Source organism: Ostrinia nubilalis, chromosome 18 (genome assembly GCF_963855985.1).
Source record: "Ostrinia nubilalis chromosome 18, ilOstNubi1.1, whole genome shotgun sequence".
NCBI lineage: Eukaryota > Metazoa > Arthropoda > Insecta > Lepidoptera > Crambidae > Ostrinia > Ostrinia nubilalis.
The window spans coordinates 7,247,204-7,263,250 of NC_087105.1; the positions used below are offsets into that span (position 1 = coordinate 7,247,204).

Sequence of the window (16,047 nt, forward strand, 5' to 3'; positions counted from 1 at the left end):
TTCATTTGAGGATATAAAAGTTACCTAAACTAATATTAAATAATAGATTCATCACTTTCATAAGTTTTACCATAGTTTCTACTCTAAAAATACTACGATTGAACTTTATTAATTCTCCAATAGCGTTAATGATCTTGTGTTGTGTCTCAGAAAAGGAAGGTAGGTTAATATAGGAAATAAAAAGTAATAAAAGGTTTAAATGCATTTATTCATATTTCTTATAAATCACTCTTGGTTTTTACTTATCTACCTACACTCGTGGTCATAGATTAACTCTATGCTCGTGGTAGTAGGTAGGTACCTACTTGAGATCAATAAAATTTTAATGTTATTTAAGAATAAATAAAATTTACAGGCTTATTACTTATCAAATACGTATGTAAATAAATATTTAATTCTAAATAATTAGGAATAAATTAATTGTTATTCTAAGGAATGGTAGGTAAAATAAACATTAAAATGAGATCAGCGCAATTTAAGAATCTAATAATATCACAGCAATAACTTAACTAACAAAGGAAGTAAGCAACTATTATTATTTGTATAACTATTAAAGCCTAAGCAAGAAAATAATTCAATACATGTAAATCTTGGATGTAAAAATAAATCTAATGAGACCAAGTATTCAGTCGCGGCCATGGTCTTTGTCAACGTGTTAAATGCGAATCGATTTTTAAAAAGTCTAGTGTTAACGGATTTACGCAGCGCGCCGTGCTCGCAGCGGGTACCGCCTGTTTGGGTTGAGTAGCCACTGGGTTTTGCTGTCCACGTTGTATTCCAGTCCAGTGCATACGCCGAGGTATTTGTTGCAGTAGTATCCGGGGGCGCACTTCTGTCCGTAGACATCGAAGTCCATCTTTTCGGTACACTGTTCCCGGGGTCCCTGATAATCAGAAAGGGTTCTTATTTTTTTTACTGCACAAATTACTAATAGTCCCATTAGCCCCTCGTAGGTACTAAGCTATTTATATGCTTGTGTTACGAGTGAGCTCTACCACAATAGTCGAGCGGCGCACAGTGGTCCCGATTTAATAAAACATGGACATTGATGCTAGAGGCACGAAAATTTTTTTGATGGTTACTGCTATGATAACTAATAAGGCAAAAAAATATTACAATCCTACGACGTCTATTTCGTAGTAAAAAAAAATATATACATATTTTTTGTATGGAAGAAATTACGTTTCTGTAAATTTTTCGAAATTCTTTAACGATGTCAAGATGCCGATCACACATGTTATAAAACAAGTGATTCTGAGTATTTCATGCAAAGATACTTGTCACTTATCTCTGCGTACTTTTGAGTTATCGAGGGTTGAAAAATCGATTTTTTTATATTAAATATTTCCACGAAAAATTGCCAGAATTACAATATGGTGTATAAGGGACACTTTTGATGACACATAACAACGACTCGCACTCGCGTGCGCTCGTATGCATCAACTTTTACTAAAATAAAAAAAAATTAAGGGAAATACTTAATACAACGTTGTATGTATAGGTCCGCTGGCCGTCAAAAAGTAGCTTATACGAGAGGTTGCCCAATTTACAATATGTCCATCATTGATAACTTACACAAATATCGTCTCTCTCTGAAGGATAACAAGTTTTTTTGTTTCCAGAAGCTCTTGATAGGATGGAAGCCCATAAATACTCTCTGAAGCGAGAATGAATCTCAAATTGCGATATTGCCATTTTGAAAAATTACATGATGTAACTAGCGCTAACGTTTATCTTCAGGTAGACACAGTTTTAAGTTAAAAGATTGTCTACTATTTCACACTGTTCTTCGTTTTGGAACAGTTCTTTGATTATAGGTAGTCGCTAATTTCGTTTTGTTAGACTCTTTCAGTTTAGCACATAAAGCGTAAACTAATTCCTCCTCAGAATGATCTAAAAGTGTTATTGAGCGCCTCTTCTTCTGCAGAAGAAGAATTTTGCATAAATCTTCAAAAGGTTTTTTATTTATACTAAAAGTCGATGGTTGCACATCTACTTCCGCAGTCTCATCAACTGGAGCGTCTTCCTCAGTATTAACGTTGTCTATGCGTTGTGTTAACTCGGTAAAAAACATTGTTTGAATCTATATTTTCACAATTCGGCCAGACAATTTCAGAGTCTAGCCAAGAATTCTGGTGCAAAAATGTCTTTTGGGCTCTGCTGGAAGCAGACCATAATATCTTCTTTGATATATTTCTTGTAAAATTACGACTTAATGATTTGATAATTACTCAAATCTTCGGAAGACAATTCAATGCCAATACGTTCGTCATTTTAGTCTGAAATGGTCTGGCCGAAATGTAAAAATATAGATTTAAAAAATGTTTTTTACCGAGTTAACACAACGCATAGACAACGTTAACACCGCGGAAGACGCTCCAGTTGATGAGACTGCGGAAGTAGATGTGCAACCATCGACTTCTGGTATAAATAAAAAACCTTTTGAAGATTTATGCAAAATTCTTCTTCTGCAGAAGAAGAGGCGCTCTCTAACACTTTTAGATCATTCTGAGGAGGAATTAGTTTACGCTTTATGTGCTAAACTGAAAGAGTCTAACAAAACGAAATTAGCGACTACCTATAATCAAAGAACTGTTCCAAAACGAAAAACAGTGTGAAATAGTAGACAATCTTTTAACTTAAAACTGTGTCTACCTGAAGATAAACGTTAGCGCTAGTTAGTTACATCATGTAATTTGTCAAAATGGCAATATCGCAATTTGAGATTCATTCTCACTTCAGAGAGTATTTATGAGCTTCCATCCTATCAAAAGCTTCTGGAAACAAAAAAAAACTTGTTATCCTTCAGAGAGAGATGTTAATTGTGTGAGTTATCAATGATAGACATATTGTAAATTGGGCAACCTCTCGTATAAGCTACTTTTTGACGGCCAGCGGACCTATACATACAACGTTGTATTAAGTATTTCCCTTAATTTTTTATTTTATTTTATTAAAAGCTTATGCATACGAGCGCGCGCGAGTGCGAGTCGTTGTTATGTGTCATCAAAGGTGTCCCTTATACACCATATTGTAATTTTGGCAATTTTTCGTGGAAATATTTAATATAAAAAAATCGATTTTTCAACCCTCGATAACTCAAAAGTACGCAGAGATAAGTGACAAGTATCTTCGCATGAAAAACTCAGAATCACTTGTTTTATAACATGTGTGATCGGCATCTTGACATCGTTTAAGAATTTCGAAAAATTTACAGAAACGTAATTTCTTCCATACAAAAAATATGTATATATTTTTTTTTACTACGAAATAGACGTCGTAGGATTGTAATATTTTTTTGCCTTATTAGTTATCATAGCAGTAACCATCAAAAAAAATTTCGTGCTTCTAGCATCAATGTCCATGTTTTATTAAATCGGGACCACCGTGCGGCGCGGCGGGGTTCGAACCCGCGTTCCTCGGATGTCGAGTCGGCCAGTCCAACCCAAAGTTCGGACTTCGGCTATCGTGGCTTCAAAATTACCGATTACAAAACTTAATTTTAGCTCTTCTTACCCTGTAGCAGTCAAGTCGGTTGTCGCACACTTCATTGACGTAGGTGCCTCGCGGGCACCTCTTGTACCTCTTGTTGCCTCTCATGATGGGGCACACCTCGTTGCTAGGCAGCCACTCGCCATTTCTTGCCCCCAAGCACACGGGACATTCCACTAGCTCACTGCCAAAACATTAAAAATAAAGCTTATCCGGTGCAGAGTACGGTGTACCTAAGAAGTAGTAAGTTAACTTTGAAGTTAATTCCTGAAATGTGTGCCCAAGGATTTTTCACAAGCTTTTATGACATTGTTTTATATCTAACCTACTACCTATAGTTTTGTAATGGTAAGTAGTAAGGTTTAAGGTGTTGAGATAGCTAGAGCCGGTGAACTGTAGAAAGTCCCTAATTACATGATAAAGAGAAATCACCGATAATAGAGCAGAAACTTATCTACTTTATTATCTTCATATCAATACTTTTTCAAAACATTCCGGGGAAGTTTAGTACTTCTCCTATGACTTACCCGCCCATTTCATCTTGTGGTTCTTCTCTAACGATAAGATTCCGAGAGTCGTACCCCCCGTAGTACGCCAGACAAGTGCTCGTGGCCAGAACGAAGAAGACCAAGGTGTGCATATTGGCGGAGTGCTGCAAGTTAAAAGTATGACCTATGAAAGAGAACTTCTTTCTCATCATTTTAGATCAGCAATCATAAAGGTAACCGGAAGGTGCTGGACGTAGGCCGCTACCAACCGGGCAGCATGAAAAGCATTGGGGGAGGCCTATGCAGCAGTGGACGTCCTATGGCTGAGATGATGATGATTATGATGATGATGATGATGATGATGATGATGATGATGATGATGATGATTATAGATGGCCGGTGATCATGCTACTGTTAAGATTTATATAAACTACGCTACGGAGTCACAACAAGGTATGGATAGTTGGATACCTATTTACCTAACTATTATGAGTTTCCTACCGAAAAAAGCGTACAACTTTCATAATAAAAGGCAGGTGCGCAATGGTGATCGTACATCTAGGCTGTTTGCCTCTTCATAAAAATTGAAAATTATCCTGAAAAATAGTACCTACCTAACTCTATATTTTTTTTCGTATTCTATGAATTATTTTTCGTATTCTATTAATAAATATCTAAAAATAGGACGGAATGAATCGAGATCCGAGTTACGTTAATATTTTAGTAAGCAGTGACTCAGAAACTGAATAACTGAAAATTTTCCTGGGAATGTGTCGTGGTGATGATAAAAATAATTCGCGTCATGACCATTATTATCAATAATGTTTTAAACATACAGTGCCTAATCCTAGGATCTTGTCCGTATCCAAATCCACTTTAAATCTTATCAGTGAACGTCCCTGGCCATTTACCAATTTATGTTGTTCTACCTATACCAACAGGTTAAATTTGTAAATCGGTAATGAATGAACGCTCATTTTCTTCAGTGAGATTGTGTTGATTAGCCGTAAAAAGCTATGTAGGTACATATGTTCAGCGTGGTCGATCTATGAATGAAACGGCCTCACATGATGTTGTCACGAGTGGAGACTCGTTTAAAGTCACGTAGTTAGGTATTCTCTAATTCCTACCCACTCGCCTTGAAGAGGAAGCAGGAAAACCAATCCACTCTGTGAAATGAAAGACTTTTCAACGGTAAGGAAGGTAAAGTAGGTAAATGAAATAAAAATATTTATTAAATTACTATGATTTGTTCAAATGAACTAAACGAAATTGTATTCCTCAAAATACATCAATATTCTTTGTTTTTTGTTTTTATTATCAGCCTTTAATGTTTACGTAGACTGGGCATTTTGTGCGCACTGAATCATAATTAAATAAATAAGAGTCCATCCCACGAGTCACTGACATGGAATTGAATTTAAAAATAATGCGTCAGTGCTATGTGTGGCTATGTGGGCTGAAGGTGGAACTCTCACTGTGTTGTATTTATCTCTTTATTCGCTAATCATTGCTGCAATTTTTTGGCACGCTAATTCCGAGATCTATCGTAAGCATCATTGTATGCTGAAATAAATGAATTTGTGCGCGTATGAACTGAATCATGGTAGCACTGTGTTTGCGTACGCGCCGCCCGCCCAGACGCCCGCGGGCGGGCGCGCATTCATGTCAAACGCTTCATGAAACTCGGAGGTGTTCCCACTGAAACTTCTTCGGTTTTTAATTACAAAATATTTTGAAAGTGCTTTAGTGTGTTTTTCACGTTGTGCCGGAACATAAAATTTTTGCTAAAACTTTAAAATGGGTATGATTTCAAGAGTGCGCGGTCGTATCAGGAGTGATTCTTTCTCGAAGATTCCGCCTATGAAATCGGAGGATAAAATCGCAAATATTGGTATGTGAATATCAACAGTTTTATAGGAATTTATTCTAACTTTAAATGTTAATAATTAATGTTTGTTTTAATAAACTCTACTCTTTACGCTTTAACATTGTAATAAAAAGTTTATTTTTGTATTTTATTTGCGCGTTATTATTGTTTTGATATGGTTTGTTTATCAAATGATTAGATTATGCGCCATTTCTCTACCGAGTGTAAATAGATTCATAATATTATTAAGTTTGGAGAGATTATTCGAAAAAATATCTTGGCAACAATTTTTTCATAGCTTTCATTGGCGGCAAATGCTTTAGGAATTCATACCATCCAATATCATCGCATCAACAAAGCAAAATGAGATCAAGGGCAGAGAAATAGAGTCTTAAAATAAATAGCATATTCAAGGAGATTACGTGTAAGAAAACACGCATAGGTATTTTAGAGTTAGATATTTTACTTTAGCTCTCCTAATAGTGTTTTTTATTGAAAACATTGAAGAGACTAAAACAGATCAACTTATTTTGAAGTTCATAAATGATAATATTATTGCCTTTTGATTTATTATAGTTTTTTCACATTTTGATGTGTTTAATTTAATTAAAGTGAGAAAATGTAAACTTACAATACTTAGTCAGTTTAAGCTTTTCAAGCTCAAAGTGCGAATTCAATTTGTAACCAAAACGTAGAGTCAGAGACCATAGTCTCTTTCTCACTAGTTTTCCTATTGACAGAGTCATTAATCTTATAAAATATGTTTTTCAATGCATAAAGTTGCATACCCATCAGCCGCTATGGGTCATATGTGGGGGCTCGCCCTGCCAAAATTGCTAGGGCTACCCACTAATAACCTGACGGTGTCCTCCATGAGCCTTCCCAAGTAACATTTTACTCCATTTAAGAGTTCAATAGTCGTTCACATGTACTCCACAAGCTGTGTATGTCAGCTGTATACGAGCTGTATAGCTTGCTATAATGCTTTTATAGAACCAGTTTGGGCACAAATTAGACAGCTTTAAGTTCACTATGGCTGTACATTAGCAGTATAATAGCATTATAATAGCAGTTTAAGTAGTAACATCGTACTTAAGGCTGACTTACGGCACTATATGGGACGCAGTGTGAACCATACAACGTACGTGAGGACAATAAAGAGTAACAAGTGGCTAAATGCACAGCTTTCAAAGTTATAAAGTCCGACAAAAGTACTCCAATGCTACCTAAAGTTCACGTGTGTCTTAAATTATTTCCACATTTTAATATTAGTTTGGTATTTGTACGTGAGTGCCAAGAGGGAAACAACTCGGGCGGATAATCATTTATGCAAATAATAACACGGGTTTTAAATACTTAATAATGTTAATGCCATTGGGAATGCAACTTTATCGTGAAATGTATACATATTTAAAGCTAAAATATTTACGCGCCTCTGTAAAAACGCGATATTCATTTTAAAATATTTAAAACTGGCTGAGAGGAAATCTACAATTTTCAGTTTTTGATATTGGATTGACATTATAATTATATTACGGTAATTAATTATAACATGAAACCAAAACTCAATCGCTCTATCTGCGAATTTTGTGATAAATCTGCATTAATTTTGGAGATTTATTTGGTAAATATTTTAGGTTATGTAGAACAAAATGGTGGAAATGAAATACGGCTATGTGAACTGTTATAACTCCAATTTAATGCGGTGAGCGTATATTAGGTTCACATGTGTTCTGTTAGAATGCTGTTATCTATATGAAGTTCTACATTTGTACCACTACAGCGCTAATGTCTATAAATTCATTCTAATGTGAACTTATGTACAGCTTTAAGATGTACCTAGTTCAGGTCAATTGTGTATCTTTAATTCTTTCAAATACTGAAATTTTAGAGATCCGCAATAAAAATTATTAATGTCCGTTAAATCGCCTAGCCCAGGTACTAATAGTCAAGTATGAATACCTAAAGCATCAGACGGTAGTGTTCCCGGTTTAAATTCGTTTATTATGCTTGACAATTTATTCAAAGCGGAATGAGGAATACGATTTTCAATAGCCCATGTTCTTATTTTTTTTTTGCGAAAGGTTAAATAATTGTCCAAATCAAAATGGTATTCACTATCACAAGAACTGCAATCATCACACTCTGATATCTGGTATATTTTGAAGGGAAATTTCAGGTTCAGGCATAATATTTTCCTCTGCATCATGTACAGAACCACCATGAACAACTAAAAACAGGCTTGGGGAAATGTGTAATAGAATATCACATTCACATTCGTGTTCAGCTTAAAGCAAATAAGAGTAGTACTTGTGGACAAATAAACTGCTATTGATGTTAATGGACAACACATATAGTCCTTTTAACAGCCTACAGTGTACATGCGAACCATTGAAACACTTTTGTACAGATAGTAAAAAAAGGTTATTTTAATTATCACAAACAAGTCCTACTACAGCTACTAGCTGTATAACAGTCTAAAACAAGTAAACATAACAGCCTTTGGCTTTATAAATGACCACGTGTGTTCTATTAAAATGCTAGCTCTATAACATCGTACAAGTAGGCCGTTAAACAGCGGTTGCCGTATCTCTACCCTCCTATAATGCTCTTAGTCAGATGGCTGACTAAAGGATAGTTGTTAGAGTATTATAACACCAACAATCGTATAAAAGTATAACTCTACACTAGTCTACACTCCTATAAGTCCCTTAGACAGGTATAGGTGTAATTAATTGCAATAATACAGCTTATACATCACGAGTGAACTGTACTAATGCTTTAAGTACACATTGGAACTAAATGTGAACTCTTAAATGGAGTAAAATGTTACTTGGGTTATGAGTCAGCCTCTAGCATTCGATCTCAGCACGGCATTTGGCCTCATTCAGCCCCAAAGAAAATTCAAATTCTATCCGTAATAACCATAAGCTCGTTTTCAGTATGGCTCCTATCTCTGGTGCTGTTGCTGCCATATTGGGCGCCGCGGGGACTTTTCGTGGCGCTGGGCGGCGCTTGGCTGATGGCGGCCTACACCTGCCTCGTGGTGCCGGTGCTCATCTCTGCCAACTACAAGTACCCCGCGAGGTGGTACCCGGCTGTCGTTAAGTTCGCGCAAGGTAAGTAAAGTCACAAAACATAGAGAGACGATCTTGTTTCTGGTGCGTCAAATACCTAGCAATTATAATAGTTAATAAGAGTCCTGAAGTCTCTATTGGAGATTTCCCATGGACTAATGGAATAACTCCAAGCTAAAAGTACAGGATACAAGACACGATTGTTGTGCTGCAACACCATGATCTAAGTGCTCAAACCGTAGGTTTTAGTTTCCAGCATGAAAATGTACTTATGTTCGCTGAAAAATTACTGATTGCCATTCAGACTTTAGGTATTTTAATATTACTCGTAGATAGCCAACAACAAGTGGCGAAGTCTTTAGTAATTTAGGTACATACAGTACAGTACAACAAAGCTGAAATTATTGCACAATGTTTGAATCTGAAATATTTAAGCGTCATGATATGCTTGTTGTTGGTAAATTTTTAATAATAGGTTCGCTTTGAACCGATGAAAACAGACTCTGGTCTCAGGAACATTTGGCATAAACATTGGGGTGTGCCAACTCCCCGACCTATGCTCCGCCTACGCGTTTAGAAAAGATTTTTCTATTCCGTCATAGGTAACATAACTAACTAAACAAACAATGTATAGCAAGCAATCAACAATCCCCTCTCTACAAAAGCGATTGTGATAACTACACAAAAATAACACTGGTCAACACTGGTTTTGCCACACGAACTTTGATAGCTAATTTTGTTTTATCAATCTACCCTCATTATTAAAACACAGTTGTCATATGTCAATTAGCCCCATCTTTGTTGTGATACGGTAATACTCATAACTAGCACTACGGCAGTAAATTAACAGAAACGCTTACAAGTAAATCGTTATAAAAAAAATGTCGTTGAATTTGAACACTTTTTTGGATTTATTAACCCTGTAAACATGTCGAGGAAGTGTAATAATGATCCTAACTCTTTTTGTTATGTTTGCGGAGAACTTACATTCAAAAAACAAAGACGAAATTTTACGAATCTTGTGTTGGAGTGTATCACCAATGTTTTGGTTTTTCTGTAGTTATCAAGACAAATCCTGGGCCCCTCATGTCTGTTGCATAGTATCCCCTCATGTCTTGAACAAAGGTGCACGATCTATGCCGTTTGCTGACTTATGATATGGACTGAACAGCGAGATCACGTTTCTGATTGCTATTTTTGTATCACTGACATAAAAGGTATAAATTACAAGAAAAAAAAACACAGTTATTTACCCTAACTTATCTTCGGCTTTAAGACCAGTCTCTCATTGTAAACAATTGCCAGAACTAATACCAGTTGCAACTACGTCTCTGTTGAGAACGACAATTCACAACCGTCCACTTCAGGTCAATCTGGTGTCCCTAAAAATTTATGCAAAGATAAAAGAGGGTAATTTTGTTGGCCCTCAAATTAGGGAGTTAATAAATGATTCAAGATTTGAAGAAAAATTAAGCGATTTAGAAAAATCTGCATAGGGAAGGCTTTTAAAAATGTTGTTGTAAATTTTTTGGGTAACCACAAGAGTGACAGCTACAGAGAGTTGGTTAGCGAGCTAGTATTGTCATATCAAGCGTTGGATTGCAACATGTCACTTCAGATCCATTTTTTAGACTCGCACCTGGTTATTTTTCTGACAATTTAGGGGCTGTCAGCGACGAGCACGGTGAGAGGTTCATCAGGTCATTTCTAATATGGAAAAGCGGTACCAGGGCATATGGAGCCCAATTATGTTCGCAGATTACTGCTGGACAATTAAAAGGGACCAACCAGAAGCTAAATATATCAAGAAAATCTTAGATTATTAAGTCATTTATAAAAAAATAAGCTTTTGATATACGAGATCTGTGTTTTTTCTTAATATTTTAAATTATTCAATATAATAAAATCCTTGTCTAGCAAATTTTTTTTAACTGTTTATTTTTTCTTACAATCACCAATTAAAGTAAAAAATATCACAAAAGTCCGTGTGGCACGATAAAGTTAAAATTTTGTTGACCAGTGTAATTAAAAGTCATTAACACAGTATCCTATTGAAAGCTACTGTGTTAATGACTTTTAATTATTTTTGTGTAGATTTGATCGACCGTTTGGTGTAGTGGTTCTAAAACGGACTACTATGCCGAGAGGTCCCGGGTTCGATTCCCGGCCGGGCAGAAATTGAAATGATGAATTTTAATTTCTGTGACGGGTCTGGGTGTTACTATGTAATATGTATGTATTTAAAAAAAGTATATATGTAGTATATCCGTTAAACTAGCACCCATAACACAAGCATATTAATTGCTTACTTTGGGGCTAGATAGCGCTGTGTGAAATTGTCGAAAGATATAAAGATATAAAGCCAAAACTTGTAACAAGGAAAATTTATTGAACATTGTTAAACTTGTCTTATCTTCAACTTTCAGTAAGTATAGTTATTTAACGTATGTTTGAAAAAGTTGTTGATAATATTTTCATGTCCAACTGTGGTCCTTCGAGCCAGATATTTTAAAGAATCTTAACTAAAAAGAATCTTTAATAAAAATGTATCCAGGCGTTTGAAAGCTTTATGTCTTAAAGATTTTTGGATTTAGTTACCGCGATTGTTTTGCGTTAGCACTCAATATAGTTAGAACTTATTAGAAAGACGATAGTCGCGCATAGTTTTGTATGAAAATCATACGAGTCCGAGGTTGGCGCGTGGCTACCGACCGTACTTTGTTTATCATAAAAATAACTACCTATATTATGGTTGTGTGGAAGTCAGGTCATTGTCGAAGCGGAGCTGAATGGGCTCCGGCGGAAGCTGGCCCGCAGCCAGCGCGCGTGCGTCAAACACTTTCTTTTCTGCGTCTGACCAACACATGGGATCTCACACCTCCAGGGTATTTTTGTTTTGTTGTCGATCAACAATTTCTTGAAAAACAACACACGAACACTAGTACCGAATAGATCATAATATTAGATCTGATTCAAAGAGTGTGCAATATGCTATTTTTGTACTTTCAGCAAGTGGATCGCTCTTGATCTCTACATTTTTATTAATTACCAAACTAGGTACATTAATAGATACCTCTGATTTGATTCTGACTAAGCGTTTCATACATTTTTAGTAATTATAATACGAACTTCGATAAATCATTTGATTTTACGATGTTTGTATAAAGAAAATGTTTATCCTCCGAAAAAATATTACCTACCGCCCATCTAGAGTCTTGACTGACTTTATTGGTGTGGATAAAAATAATGCTTTCTGCGCATTAATGTTTGTTTACGATGTACTGAAATCAACACATCGACATCATAAAGACCATAATGACGAAAGCAAAAGCTTTTCCAGTTATTTTCGAAACAAAAATACTGCGTACAGTCGTTTGTTGATTTTAGAACTGATTTGCTGCAAGCTCGGACTGTAATAAAAGCTTACGCAGTTTATAATCTTAAGATCTACACACCCATGGTTAAAATACAGTTTCTGAACTGTAATAATTCACAATAATTTAAGTGGTTCCCATTGAAAACCAGCTTCTCGACATGACGTTTGTGTTATATTATCGCGATTATTGCAGAGCGATTATTCTAAATTTTTATAATGCTTTAAGTAGTGTATTCTTTATAATATGCTGAATAAAGTATTCTTATTCTTATTTTATTAGGTACATTAACATAGGTACTAGGAATAACAAGTTTTACTGAATAATATTGATAACTAGATGAGTATACTTACTTGGGTAGAGCCAGATAATGTCTTCTGGTGGCTGGTGAGTGCTGAACTGACTACCCTTTGAGCAGGGTGGCCTTTTTATACTACATTTCTTAGAACAAAAATTGTCTAGGCTTTGACAGCTAAGCGAAGATGACCAGGGCTATCCAATGTAGAACCAATAACGTTATCTAAAACAGTAAAAAGTATAATCTCTGTTTTCATGTTTTTTTTTACATTTGCAGCAGCTGTAGGTCTGTTGTCTGCATGGTCAATAATTGTATTTAAAAATTGTCGGGTTTTATTTTAAAAACGGCCATGAATATGTTACATTCTCGACAATTTTGCATCATCATTTTATTCTTAATATACTCTGGCACTAATATTGCTAATTTGGACAAAATTGGGGAATGTTTACTAACGAACGACATTAATAAGATTAACTTAATACGAGGAGGCTTGTTTTACTGGCTACTTTATGGAAGAACCATCCATGTCATTTTCACTTGAAATATAAAAAATATACTATGCAAATGAGATAAGTCTGTGAATCGGAAAATGAAACCAAGTGGACAACAAGATGTGACAACCCCTTGGACCATCACAGTCTGAATTTCCGTTGCTACCCCTAAATTGTAGAGCAAATTGATGGAAACTCTTAAAACATTTAACCATTCTATTATTTTATCTTCTATAGGTTTTATTTTATCATTTGGAACAAACAAAATAATACAATAGAGCAAAACATAAACAAGAGAATGTAACTAAGTCTGCAATTACTTAGTGATAGAAATCAGATTTTTAATATAGACGTACTACGTTCTTAATGCTACCTAATTCTAAGATGACATAAGTATAAGTTACAAACGTATGCTTTGACTCCACTATGTATGATGGTCTTATTTTATTTTATGCTTAACCGCTTGAGTCCCAGACGGCATTCATTAATGTCTTAGTAACAATTGATTTATCTATTGTGTCTAGATTCGCGGGCCTTGAAGGATTAAAGCACTTTTCAGCCAACATTTGAAATCAAAATCATCATAGTTGTTTTAATAAAGTACTCTGTGGTTGTGTTTTTTTTAAAGTAATATTCAACAACTTAAAGCGTCATGGTTTTCTTTCAGAGACCGCGAGGAGGCTCCGAGCGCCCTTTGCGTGCGTCCTCGGTGTGCTGAAAACTGTGTACGCGCCGCTCGAGCGCGCAGAGCGCGTGTTTCTACAGATGAACAACCTCTCTACTATGGTTTGTCAGGTATGATTATTTATTTTTGTACAAATGAAGAACTAAATATATAAAAGTATAGCAACGAAAGCTCACTAAACTCTTTTATTACAGTTGCTGATCTTCACAGCATGCGACAGGCTGTTCGTTTCCAAGGGCAAACTCACCTCTCTCTACTCTCTCATGTTCTACAACGTCATCACGTACTCCGTGAGTTACGTGCGCGAGATCTGCACCAAGGAGGACTGGTCGCCGTACGTCAACGTCACGCGCCACTCTCGTGTCAAGCACCTCGCCATGTCCGCCACCAAGATCGTGCTGGAATGGACCAAAGCGGTCACCTTCATCGTCACCATCACCTTCATTCTGCTCACCCTCGGCTTGGAACAGGGCCTCGAGCACTACAGCCCCACCTTCTTGTACACCGCAATCACGGGAATATACTACCTGCTTTCGGAGAGGACATTCCTCGAGCTGTGGCCGATTGGGCTCACCGCTATGAAGATTGAGAGATTAGAAGGCATGGAGGTGATGTACTTCGGGGTGTGGGCGCGGGGGATAACTACAGCGTTAGCGGTGCCGCTGGTGCCGGCGCTGGCGTGGTGCGAGCGCTGGCGACTGGCCGCGCTAGTGATGTACTTCTGCGTGTTCGTGCACGGGAGACACCGGCTGGGGGAGGCGCTGGTGAAGCTGAGCGAGGCACGCGGCTCGCTGGCGCGGTTCCGTCGCGCGACGCAGGAGGAGCTGGCCACGCTGGAAGACGTGTGCGCCGTGTGCCTGGCCGGCATGCAATCGGCACGCGTCACTCCCTGCGCGCACTTCTTCCACGCCGACTGCCTGAGGAGGTGCCTGGCCGCCTCCGACAGATGCCCCATCTGCGTCAGGCCTTACGTATTCTGCTGATCGACGGCTCCACTTTAAACGGATAAGACTGCTTCTAAGGGCTGCTTTGCAGGTATTCTGAGACGTATTCCGAACCATCTTCCGAGCGAACGAGATATTGTGGACTGTGAATTTGAATTTAGTGGAATACCTACTCTTACATAATAAGATACTAATTTAGTATTAACAGTTAGGTTACTAAAGTAAGTATGTAGTATTATTATTTGAGTTAATTGACGTTGTTTTAATTACATTCGCTTGTCGTTATGTATTCGTTGTAGATCATGCTTTATCTAAAAGGCTGAGTTGATTCACAGAACAGCAACCGTTTTGTGATAATGTTAACACTAGATAATATTTTTGAAATAATATGCAAAGATTTATTATTGTTAAAATATGTATCTAATTTGGAAATCAAATAATTACCTACTGTGAAAGTAAGTTTTGGCCTATCATGGATATTTTTTTGTTATTTTTAATATTTGATTCGACATTTTCATACTATTCGTAGTAGCTAAAATATTATATGATAGCATAGGTATAGATATAATGTTATTTGTTCTGCCTTTGGTCATATTGTGAAATAATATAAACCTACTAGTTTTTTACTCCGTAATAAAACATGGCTGTAAATAACTTTTAATCCACCCACATTTTCACTGGGTCCAAATATTATGTGTAATTTTATATAAAAATAAAATTCATTTTTATTTAAAAATTACGTTTTTATTTTGAAATTTTATCACTTATTCACTGCAGTAATGCGGGTTTATTATATGAAATTAAAAACGTTTCTATTTCTATTCTATTTTTGGTAAGCTAAATTACCGCTTCCATCAGCGACATCTCTCCCTTCTGGCGTAGTCCCTTCTAAGCGTTCCTCAGTGCTCCTGGATCTGTAATAAATCTAAAAACCATGAAGCTTAGTAACCTTGCCAAACTAGAAGTTAGTATAATATAAAAAAATCTGTCTTCACTGTCCTTTTGTAAGTTTCGTAAAGCTCGTAGTAAAGTTGATAGAGAGAGATGCTTATAAAAGCTCCGAGTGGTTCTCTTCAAAATTAAAATATGATCAGAGTTTAACTTATATGTATTATAATCTATCTCTACATACGTGTTCTTTTTGCGTTTATAGTAGCTAAATATTTTCTACGCCATGAAATCGAAAGCCCGCTAAAACCAAATGGAAATAGCAAGATGGCGGCGGCGTTACCATGACATCATGCGGTTACGTCACGTAAACAAAACCGCGGAAAGCTCAAAGCTGCGATAGAGACGGCTCTACTCTATACCCATCTTTGTTCTTTCTA

At 36.5% G+C, this 16,047-nt stretch overlaps 2 protein-coding genes across 2 annotated transcripts; one reads left to right on the forward strand and one right to left on the reverse strand.

The window, feature by feature from the left end:
- Positions 1-189: 189 nt before the first annotated feature.
- On the reverse strand, positions 190-12,714 carry LOC135080655 (uncharacterized). Its single transcript, XM_063975347.1, has 4 exons — positions 12,655-12,714; positions 4,020-4,144; positions 3,517-3,676; positions 190-883 (listed from the first exon to the last, which is right to left on the reverse strand). The coding sequence occupies exons 2-4, from the start codon at positions 4,130-4,132 to the stop codon at positions 698-700; spliced, it is 459 nt and encodes a 152-aa protein (XP_063831417.1). The 5' UTR covers positions 4,133-4,144; positions 12,655-12,714; the 3' UTR covers positions 190-697.
- LOC135080652 (uncharacterized) lies at positions 5,004-15,455 on the forward strand. Its single transcript, XM_063975343.1, has 4 exons — positions 5,004-5,874; positions 8,793-8,969; positions 13,758-13,885; positions 13,970-15,455. Exons 1-4 carry the CDS (start codon positions 5,781-5,783, stop codon positions 14,756-14,758), a joined length of 1,188 nt encoding a protein of 395 aa, XP_063831413.1. The 5' UTR covers positions 5,004-5,780; the 3' UTR covers positions 14,759-15,455.
- Positions 15,456-16,047: the final 592 nt, after the last annotated feature.

What these genes read in the sequence shown, in the direction of transcription:
- LOC135080655 (XM_063975347.1), bottom strand. Translation starts at nt 4,132, where the DNA reads ATGCACACCTTGGTCTTCTTCGTTCTGGCCACGAGCACTTGTCTGGCG. An exon ending in CCACAAGATGAAATGGGCGG is followed by an intron (nt 3,677 to 4,019) that starts GTAAGTCATAGG and finishes ATGTTTTGGCAG; the next exon opens with TGAGCTAGTGGAATGTCCCG. An exon ending in ACCGACTTGACTGCTACAGG is followed by an intron (nt 884 to 3,516) that starts GTAAGAAGAGCT and finishes TCTGATTATCAG; the next exon opens with GGACCCCGGGAACAGTGTAC.
- LOC135080652 (XM_063975343.1), top strand. Translation starts at nt 5,781, where the DNA reads ATGGGTATGATTTCAAGAGTGCGCGGTCGTATCAGGAGTGATTCTTTC. An exon ending in TGTCGTTAAGTTCGCGCAAG is followed by an intron (nt 8,970 to 13,757) that starts GTAAGTAAAGTC and finishes GTTTTCTTTCAG; the next exon opens with AGACCGCGAGGAGGCTCCGA. An exon ending in TCTCTACTATGGTTTGTCAG is followed by an intron (nt 13,886 to 13,969) that starts GTATGATTATTT and finishes CTTTTATTACAG; the next exon opens with TTGCTGATCTTCACAGCATG.